The following is a 10,799-nucleotide window of genomic DNA, read 5'->3' on the forward strand; positions in this document are numbered from 1 at the left end:
GATCAGGATCAGACCATCTATAGCACGTCACAACACTTGTAACAATGTACAAAGCGGGTCACATCCGTAGTGTCACCAGGATAAGGTTTCCCTCCTATATCCATATACTACAAACCATTTAGGTTATCACTTAAGGCATGATCCACTTGTATGTCTCCACATACATGCTTAAGTTACAACGACAACCAGGGATCTTAGTTTATTGGTTTGTTGTAAAGCAATTAAAACATCTCATGTTTCATAGACAACAATGAAGAAAATGTCTCATATTATTATATCACAAGCATTTGTTCAATACAAGTGTTTACAAACTATAGGACCCAACGAGAGTTTAGGGCGTCAACCCCAAGAATAGTTCATGGGAACCCCCGGGAAATACATGATCATGCCATGGATACCCAGTTGTCAGGCTGGAAGGGTTACATTCTTATGTGTGATAACTGCTTGATTGTGAAATTGGTTTACCAAAAATGAATTTCTGATACAAGCATATTTTTTTAAAAGAAAATATATCGCTCACTGGGCTTTTAGCTCACGTTTTTCAATGTTTTATTCCTCCCCTCCCAGTAAGCGAAAGCGGAACGTTTTGGGAAAAGCCACTCAAGGTCTAGAACTGACTCTCTCACAGAGCAAAACTCGGATTGGGTTATCTTTGAAAGTCATTAGAATTAATTAGGATTGAAAATGTATTTAGAATGAATGTTTGTAACCATTGCTAAAATTAATTAATTAAATCTTACGTATCTTGTCACTTTCTGAATTGGCAGAATTTGGACAGGGGATATCACAAGAATGGTATCGACTGTCTTCACATCTTCTTTCGAGTTTGGGAGATAAAACTCGGGAGGGGGTGTGACACAATATGCACATACATGATATAATTTAGGTATAACATGCATCACATGCATAAATATTTAAACAACATTGATATGGACCAGCTTTCGCATCCTAAGCAAGCAAATAAGCTAGTTATTACAAAAATAACATAAAAACAATTTCAAAAAGCCTTTGAACTGCTCGACCAGACCCAGACCGAACCCAAACCGCCCAAATCGATCCTTCAATGCTCCTAAAGGTGTTGAATCAGATCAAAACAGGTTGAACCGAACCTCTATGCAGCTGAACTAATCGAACCAAAACCCCTTGCGAACCGGTCCTCGCGTGCGCGCATTTCTGGGCTAGGATGAGCAGCGTTGCGACACCCCATCTCAGCGTTGCGACATTTCGGGCCTTCAAGAACAGCGTTGCAACGCACTGTAGCAGAATTGTAATGCTGCCTGGCAGAAGCTCCAAATCCAATTTTCTCCAACTGGTCTTGCTTGCTTGAATCTTTAATTACAACTTAATTTCAACTCTATTCACTCCAATAAAATTATAAACCCTTAAGTACATATTAAGGTCCATCAAACAAGATCCAATTACAATTATTATAACATAATCAAAGAAGAATCTAATGCCAAAGCTGAATAAAAAACTATATCAATCACCATACTCAAATTAACGTTAATTGAGTACTTAAATCATGCTTTGATACCAATTGTTAAAGTAAACATGCAATATATGGAAGCTAATAGAATCACTAAGCACTCTAATTGAGTAACAAGCATGCAAACTCATAGTTTCAAATATAGGATTTCAGTTTTACTACTTTTGTAGATTTCTATTTAATCCTTGCAAGTTCTACGAAATTGGCCTTCAATCTCTTCAGTAAACCACCAAGAGTGTCTTCTCTACTAATCTCAACCTTGGATTGAATGGTGGAACTCTTAATTGAGATAGAATTGGAAGTGGTTTGGAGAGAGTTTGAGAGAAAAGCAATTGCAGCAGAATATTGAATATAATTATCCAAACCCTGAATATTGAATATAACCAAATACTTTAAATTAAATTTGACAGTAGAGCTTGAGTTTCCCCTTTTATTTAGAATAATGAGGGCTGATAAGAAGAATATGCAGCGATTATTCTAGGAATTCATGAGAAAGTGAGCTTGCATCGATCAGCAATGAAAATCTCGGCTAACCCACTATTATGCGTTTTTTGCGTCCAATTATCTATTTTTGTAGAAATCACAGGAAACGATCACATGCGGCGAATCTCACCATCGCAGAGGCGATCGTATACATTCAATGCATGGATGTTGCGGCCATTAACTACATGCGTCCATCGCATAGAGGGTGCAGCTAGAGAATAATAACCGTAATAGAGGGATGAACGCAAGGGTGGTGCAATGCGATGATACTTCGAAAACCAAGCACGACGCATACCTTGGGAGTATCAAAAGGTGATGTTGACATTTCACCTACCACACCATTAGTAGCAGAGATTCAGAGCAGGTCCATCACGCCGTTAACAGCAGAAATTCAGAGAAGGATCATTAATGTTGTCGTCGATCGAGCTCTATAAATAGAAGCCTTAGAGCTCAACTTTAATTCATCCGAGCTTCTGCCTTAGAGCAGATCCTTGTGATCCAGACAAAAGCGTGAGAAGATATTCTTAAGAGTTCTTCATTTCTTCTACCATTCCGAGTGACGACTGGAGCTCCGTCGGAGATAGATCTCGAGAAAGACTACTCCACCACCCATTCATGGCACCACCAACAGCCTTGACACACATCTGATGGAAGCAAGACATTACCTATATGGCCCTCCATATCTCTTCTATCTCTGTATTGTATTACATTGTGGCTTAAGAGATTAATACATTTTGTGATCAATGCATTTCTCTACTTCCTCCGATTCCATCTTCATTTACCTTTTCTTATCATCCTTTACTTTTATTGCAACAAATAAGTAAGATTGCTAGAGTATCGCATACTTAATCATTCGGCATAGACATATGAAGCATGTAGCAAACCACCGAGAGGTGTGCGTTGTGCGGGATTGTGAGAAAATCCTATTTGCTTAGTGTGAGGCTAAGGCAACGCTTGTCTATGAACGGACGCAATGCTTGTCTATGAGCTGATCAGAGGTGACTAACTGTCCGAGAGGGTAAGTAGTGGAACACACTAAGCAAAGTAAGCAGTGTTCATAGGAATAGGAATAATCTTATGTCAACCATGCTTTATGTGATTACCTTGTCTTATGAGTGCATCATTCATCATTTAGGCATACTTGGGAGAGTAGTCTAAAAACCAAATCTAGGCTTGGGAGAGTCAGATTGAATCGCATAAGCAAGAATAGAGGCTTAGGAATAAGCTATGTTTGCCATGACACAACGTATGTACCCTATAGATAAGATATGAAAGTATGCAGTCACATCGCATGCGTCCAGAAGTAGGATACGGTGGTATGCGGTCACCATGTTTATGTGTGGGAGCACGTGAGCAAGAATAGAGACTTAGACATAGGTTCTATCGACACTATCGCATATGCATCACATGCGTCTTCGTCAAGTGTGTATAGCATAATCGCATAGCTTGCCTGGCTGGGGTTACCCTTGCAATCAAGCTTATTGATGTGGTGAAGTCATCCCCGCCATTTTATCTATTTTTTCATGCATTTTATTACACGTTAACAGTTATCGTGTCTCTAACTCTCATAGTCATACTTCCATTGCTTAATCTTTTTAGTTAGGAGTAGGAGTAGCGCATAGCCTCTAAACCTCAATATTCTTTTATTCTTTGCCGCAAACACATTACCTTGTAACATTTAGCTACAAGTCCCTGAGTTCGTCCTCGGATCACCCCGACAAACTTGCGATCTCGTTATACTCTGCGAGAGAACAAGAAAACTTGTGGCAAGAACGTATGGTCATCAGACGCATATTGCATATCCCTTAGTCCAATGCATGACCAGCGACGCATGGAGAACGAACAATGAACACATATTTATTTACTCCATTTTCCACCCATCACATAGCGATGAAACCCTTTAAGAGGCGTTCCCATAAAGGAGGGGGAGTTCCGATTCGCTGGAGAAAAGTATTTCTACAAAGGTAATCTCTTCTCCTTTCCATTTTTCATACTTAATCATTGAAATTGCGATATGTTTATGCTTATGTAATTTACTATTCTATGCGTTTCTGAATTTTATTTCTAAACAAAACTCAAAACAAAAGGCGATTAAATGCTTATATTGAGAATTTCATTCCTTCACCCATATCATTCTCCATCCCCACAAGTTTTTCCACGGATCAAGACGGGGATTCCCTACAAAGAATTTTGTGGGAAATTTTTTTCGTTTGATGTTTAAAAAAAAAACAATTAACTTAAATCATCAATATGGATAATTTTTTTTATTAAATAGTTAAATTCTTCATTAATTTTTTATATGATTAATTACACATAAACAATTTGTATTTAAAGAGAAATTAGTCTAGTAAAAGAAAATAATTACCAATCAAATTATTAATATATAATCTAAATTTAAATGTTCAATTCAAACATATTCATTATTTTGACCATTAAATAATAAAATTTGAAATTTAAATATGATATTCATATAATAGTATTAATAACAAAATAACATTAAATTATTATAATAAATAAAGAAAAGAGGGTAACAAGTCGGGGGCGGGGAATGTATTCCCCATCCCATTTCCATTTAGGTTACGAGCAATTTTTTCCCACTCCTCCCATTTTCCTGTCTAATCAGGGAATTCCCGTCCTATTAGGGATGGATTCCCTGGACCCATCCTCGTGAGAAAAATGGACATTTTTAGGCCAAGTGGTTGTGAGATATTTCGATCATCATTTAGTGTCATTTTTGAAAACTTAATGTGTTCATTTTTTAAAGAGAAAGTATATTAAAACGCAAGAAAAAACTAAATACATCCATTATCCTCTGACAAAGTGGAGGACATCCTGTCTGAGAAAGACCCACACCCAAAAAGCTCTTTTGATCCCTCATTCAAGGAAGAGACATTACATAAAATATGGTGGGGAAGCTAAGCTTCCATCGTCGCAAGGACATGAGCAACCTTATTGCAAACCCTATTACAAAAAGAAAACCTCAAAATATTCACTTGAGGAGCGAGGAAAAAAATATCCTCAGCAACATTTGACGTCTCAAATAAGTTCAAACTATCATTTTTAATCCTTATGGATTAAGTAAGGTCAATAATCAAATAAGTTACTTTTTAATTTAACAATTACATGAGTAGAGAATCAAACTTACTATCGAAATGATAATCAATGTGTGTATGGACTAAAATATGTTTAGATATACAAAAGCTAAATATACATATTTTCTTTGAAAAACTGAGACAAATACATGAAAAAGAAATATAGGGATTATGGTACAACTATTAAAATTCAAAAACTAAAGTCAACTACTTACCTATGACTTAAAAAAAATAAATAAATAAAAAGAGAACTTAGGTAAGAAAAGGCAACTTTTCCAAAAAGTTTAAATCCTCGAATGAACATAATTTCACAAATACAAACTCACTTCAAATGTAGTAACAAGTCAAAAGTTCAATTCTTCTATCTCACTTAAAAAAATGCATCAAAATTGAAATAATTACATTACAAGAATCACCATTAAATTATGGTGGTGGTAATCACAATTATATCTCAACCTTCAAATTTATAAATTTAAAACTATAATAATGATATAAATTTGATGGTTCAATTTTTATTATTCAAGATCTAATTTCTACTGCTATTGTAAATTTAATGGTCAATTTTAATGAAGTTAAAAACTTAAAAGTAATTGCAACTACCATAATATTTGATTTTTGCAATAAACAAAATTTGAGTGTTTTGTCAGTAACACCTATCTTAACATGTAATAAATAATTTTTTTTAAATACATTTTAAATAATTTTTTTTGGATAAAGAATGAGAATGTATGTTGTACCTATCATTATCTTTTTGCAATGGGTTTAGAAAAAGAAATTTGCAATGGGTTTAGAAAAAGAAATCAATCATTCTTATTGAAATTCATCACACGCCCCTATGACTTCTCCGATCCCAAAGAAGAAAGGGAAAGGCTCCAGCAAATTGCCGCATAAAGAACGCCAAACTCCCAAAATTCGCAGCAGCATGCGAAGAAGCCATTACGCGAGCGCAAAGCCGTCGTTATCCCTTGAAGATAAGGTCCCAGCTCCCAATTCGTGTCCATTACGTGTAATCCACCAAATCTTCCCTTTCATTTCACCCTCCTCCATATTTATCTCAATCCCAATTCCCCCTTTTCTTCCTTTTGTTTTCTCTCTATCCAAACAGAAAATCGAGTTAAAAGTGAACAAGAACTTTCTGGGTAACCCCAAAAAAGGGTTTTTTAGTTCGATCTTGGATTTGGGTTTTCACCGTTCCGTGTGTTTGTCTTGTGGATTGAATGATTTTGTCAAGAAACAAACAAAAGTTTTGCTTATCAGACCTATCCACTTGCCGTTCTTGTTGTTGACGGGTTTTAGTCTCTCCAATCCAATCACGGGGCCCCTTTTTCCATAAAAAGTTTCTTTGATTTATCCGTTTCCCTCGACTTTTTCAACAAAAGCGTTGTTGGGTTTTCTTTTTCTTCAGAGGATTTTCCCTTTTGGAGAGTTTTTGATCTAGGAATTATGATGCAACGACAGCAGCGAGATGGGGGGCAATCGAGTGTTTTCTACGAGTTTTCTTCGCTTGTTATGAATATTCTCCGTTCGCCACCGTCGTCGATTCCGTTTTCGGATCACTCACCGGTGGTTACAACCGCGTCTTCACGACGGTCGTTTCCGGCGCAGATAACTCCGGCGGGGTTTGCGTCGCTACTTCTAGGGATTTCTCTGGCTCTGATGCTCTGTGGATCGGTTACCTTCTTCATCGGATTCATGATGATGCCTTGGGTTATTGGATTAATTATGTTTTTCTATGTCGCCGCGGTGGTTTCCTGCCTCTCCATGATCGGACGCTCGATTATCTGCTACGCTACGGCTCCGCCTAGAAAGGATATTCCAGGTACGGTTGTTCGTTTTGATGATTTTCTTGTGAATTTCGATTTCTCTTTGATATGATTTTGCTGTGTTTGAATGACATAATCAATTTTTGAGTCTTAGAAGTAAATTTAATTTCTCCTCCAATTGGTATGTTGAATCCGTTTAAAGTAAAGTAGATTCAAATTCTTCTGTTGGAACTCTGTTTTTTTTAGAACCAATGATGGGGATGGCTTTTATGTCTTATTTTCTGAAGGTCAAGCGTGATCGTTCGTCGTATTGAAGAACTAATCGTTTGGGGAAAGAAGAATTTGTCTTATAAAACAGATAGATCAAGGCTTCCTAACAATCTATGTTTCAAACCGTACAATCCCAGAATAGAAACTGACGAATAAGCACGAATAGGAATACAAATACATATATGTGTCTTACAAGTGTTGGAGTGTTCTAATATTTGGTGCTTTTTTGGAAACTGATTAGTCTGATTTTGATTTCGTTTAAAAGCCAGGTTATGGACCTTATGGTTGATTTTAGCAAAAACGGTGTCACTTTCACGTTGGCATTGTAGTGCACGGTACCATGAAATATCTTAACACTTTTTCCTAATGATAACCTTGATTTTTTTCTTCCAGGATAGGAACAACTTGCATTGAGAGAAAATGAAAAAGAAGGTTTGGCCATTTGATAATCTTGATGTCGAGGGTCCCATTTCTTGCATTTATGCTCATGGTCCACCCTCATTAATCTTGCTAAGCCACGGTCTGCCCTTGGGCCAACTTTGAGAAAGAAATAGGCTTTAAAATGAGTAAGATTTTCCCTACCTAGGACTTGGACATAAAACTTTGGAGGCTTTTCCTAACGTCCCAATCCTTTACTAATAGATCCACCAAACTTTTCAAACCATCGGTTAAGCATCGGAAAACGAAAAGGTCGTTGTGAGAATGTCAAACTCTATTTGCCTTGTTGGGTGAATTTTCTTTTTCACTTACCCTCCACAACTTGAAATTGTCTCTTATCAAAATTTCGATCCTTTCCTTTCCTAGAGCATGTTATCTTGATCGCTATCTCTTGATTTAAATTGTCTAAATACTTCAAGTCTTATAGTTTTGATAAACTTTTGTCTAATTGGAGATGTTTTTTGTAACTCCTTTGGACCTTTGGCTTGGGGTTATTCCTCTTTCCACTTTTGTAATATGAAGAATGGTTTGTCGAGATCCAAAGATGGTAGTATCAAAATCCATGGACATATAAATACAAGATTCTCTAGGGAATGTCAAAATCAATACTAACAGAAACATGAAGACAGTTCCTTCGTTGGTCTGTTATTCAGAATTTTGGGATATGTATTCTGTTTGTACTCATAAATGGAGACCAATTTTCTTCTTTGTTTATGACCTTGTAAGCTGTTTGTAGTTTTTCATAGTTTCATTCAAATGTCTTGCAAATGAATGACTTCAACCAAGGAGTCATATTAACTGTCAAAAAACTTCATGCTCCATCTTGGGTGTCGAACAGAAGTCGCTGTTTTCTGCAATTGCCTTCTGTTAGAAAGTGTTGCCTGAAGTAAAAGATTTGTTTTGCAAGTAATAGCTTCAAGTTTCAATGCTGCATTTTCTGTACTTGTCTCTGACCGTAATTGTTAATTAGCTAACTTTACAAGTGTTCCATTTTAGCATTTGTAGAGTCATAGGACTATGAAGATTTGCTAACTTCGTAACTACTATTTTTCCCATCCGCACGAAGCTGTTTAATCAGCAACCAGCCCGTCTATCGTCCCTGTTTCTTGTTTGCAACAAATATAGAACTTTCTAACTCAATTTTCCCATTTACTTTTGTGACTGCAGCTTGGAAACTAATGTGAAGAGGTAGATGATGTTGGACTATGAAGCAATTTCTGTTTACGGTGGTGTCGGGTGCCTCTAATTCCCTTGGTACTGCCTCGCTGGTTGGCTTTCTTCTCGACTCCACGGAGAAGAAATGTTTGTTAATAGTATATTTCATACCATACTGGATCCTGTTGATATTGTTTCTGTTAAATTGAAGGGAACAAAATGTTGGAAGGTTTAAGAATACGATAAGGAAATGCAAGAAGTGGGGGACCTGGTTCCATTTCATTTCCTCCTCTTACGCTTAGGCCATACCTTTGAAGTTACTTGTATTGATTATAGAAGTAATTAGCTGTTGCCCCCCCTTTTCATTACTGAATACTCTAATATCTCGAGCCTCCTTCTACTTGGTCGAAGGTTTATGTCGTTTCACACTAGCACATCGGGGTCCATGGATGAAAAGCTTTAGAGAAAATATCTAGAAATGTTACATTTTTTCTTTTTTAATAGAAACAGAGTTGTGAAAGTCTCACCCTAACACTTGAAGTTGAGAGTTACTTAATATGGGTAATCATATTGTAGTTGGCAGCCACATTCATTAACTCCTTAACATAGACTTAGTCGTAAAGATTGTATAAAAGTGGCAAAGTGGACAATTAGCCTAAGAATTGATTCTTGTTCATCCTTTTTTTTTCCCTTCAGCTTTCATCCTTTCCTTTATGGGTTATGAGTTGTATTTCTAGGTGGTCCCACTTTTCATTTAATTTCTTTTGTCCTTTCTTTTGAAGTCAAATATGTTACTTTTAGTCCAAGTTGACGAAGGATTTATCCCAAAAGACTTCTGAAAAATACTGACTGAAAATGGCTAGGGCTGAGCATACCAACACTGAAAATCAATTCAATCAATCGAAACAAACTGAATTGAAGTTGGTCAATTTCCAGTTTTCATATAACAAAATTTGAAAAGATATATATAAATATTATTTTTTTAATTTTTTTTTTTAAAAAAATAAGCATAAAAGTAAGCATACTATCATTAACTTAGGCCTATTGCCTTAGTATTGATTTATTATTTTTCTTTTTATGTTGTCTGAATTCCGAGTCTACTACATGATTGATTTAAATTTTTTAATAAAAAATGATTGATTGAAAATTTAAAAAAAAGTTGCAAATTATATTAACATGACGAAAACACTTCATCTTTCATTTTCATTCACTTTGGTTTTCCTGGAAAAAAAAATCCAACAAAACCAATCGAGCCTACTCACCGTTGGTCGGATTTCATGCACTTTTTTGGTTGATTTTTGATGTTGATTTTCTCCCAAAATTGACATAGTATATCAGATTAAAATGTGCTATCTATGAATTAAAGACTTTGGAATTAATAGGTATCTTTTATATCTTTTATAAATATTTATAAAACTTATATTATATGTATATATTGTAATAGGAAGATCTACATAAATAATAAGATGGATAGCTTAGTGTAGAAGAAAGAGGAAGTTGATTAATTTTTTTTCTTCTATTTACAGAAGTATTTATAGACATCGATATTTTATTTAATATGAAAATTTGATATTGACATCGATATTAATTAATTATGGCTGAGATTGAGGGATTGCCTAAAAATTGGAAAACTATAATGGGTGATAAAATTAGTTGTTATATTTGTAATATCTTGACTTTTTCTTAATAAAATGGTTTTAATTAGTCTTTGGTTGGAACTTTAGTTGTGATGTTATGTAAGAAGTCAATCACTGTTATTCAATTGTGTGATTGGTCTGAAAAAAATGTTTAAATATATTAAATGAAAATAAGAAATATTGTTATTTAAATAAACTTTTTATTTTCAAGTGTTTGTTATTCCTTGTGAATTTTGTGGTTAATTTTATATTTGAAAAATCATGTTAAATTAAAAGCTTAGTGTTATTTTTGTTGTCTATACTCTTTGAAAAGTTTTAAGAATGAGCATTCGATTGGTAAATTCTTGTACTATCAATTTCAAATTTAAATGTTCGATCTTTTTATCCTATATATTTAAAAGAATTTTAAAAAAAACATTGGTTGAAAAGTTTTTAATAAATGGTTGAAGATTTAAGAGTGTGTTTATTTAATTTC

At 35.1% G+C, this 10,799-nt stretch overlaps 1 protein-coding gene across 2 annotated transcripts; it reads left to right on the forward strand.

Annotated features, from left to right (window-relative positions):
• Window positions 1-5,933: 5,933 nt before the first annotated feature.
• LOC120090836 (uncharacterized) lies at window positions 5,934-9,207 on the forward strand. 2 transcript variants are annotated; one of them, XM_039048546.2, is made up of 3 exons: window positions 5,934-6,880; window positions 7,488-7,526; window positions 8,700-9,207. In XM_039048546.2, the coding sequence occupies exons 1-2, from the start codon at window positions 6,505-6,507 to the stop codon at window positions 7,490-7,492; spliced, it is 381 nt and encodes a 126-aa protein (XP_038904474.2). In that variant the 5' UTR covers window positions 5,934-6,504; the 3' UTR covers window positions 7,493-7,526; window positions 8,700-9,207. The 2 variants fall into 2 exon arrangements, with proteins under 2 accessions (XP_038904474.2, XP_038904470.2); XM_039048542.2 differs by lacking the exon at window positions 7,488-7,526 and having other exon boundaries at window positions 8,700-9,055.
• The last annotated feature ends 1,592 nt before the right edge of the window (window positions 9,208-10,799 follow it).

Source organism: Benincasa hispida, chromosome 1, assembly GCF_027475165.1.
Source record: "Benincasa hispida cultivar pf3 chromosome 1, pf3_genome.v1.1, whole genome shotgun sequence".
Taxonomy (NCBI): domain Eukaryota; kingdom Viridiplantae; phylum Streptophyta; class Magnoliopsida; order Cucurbitales; family Cucurbitaceae; genus Benincasa; species Benincasa hispida.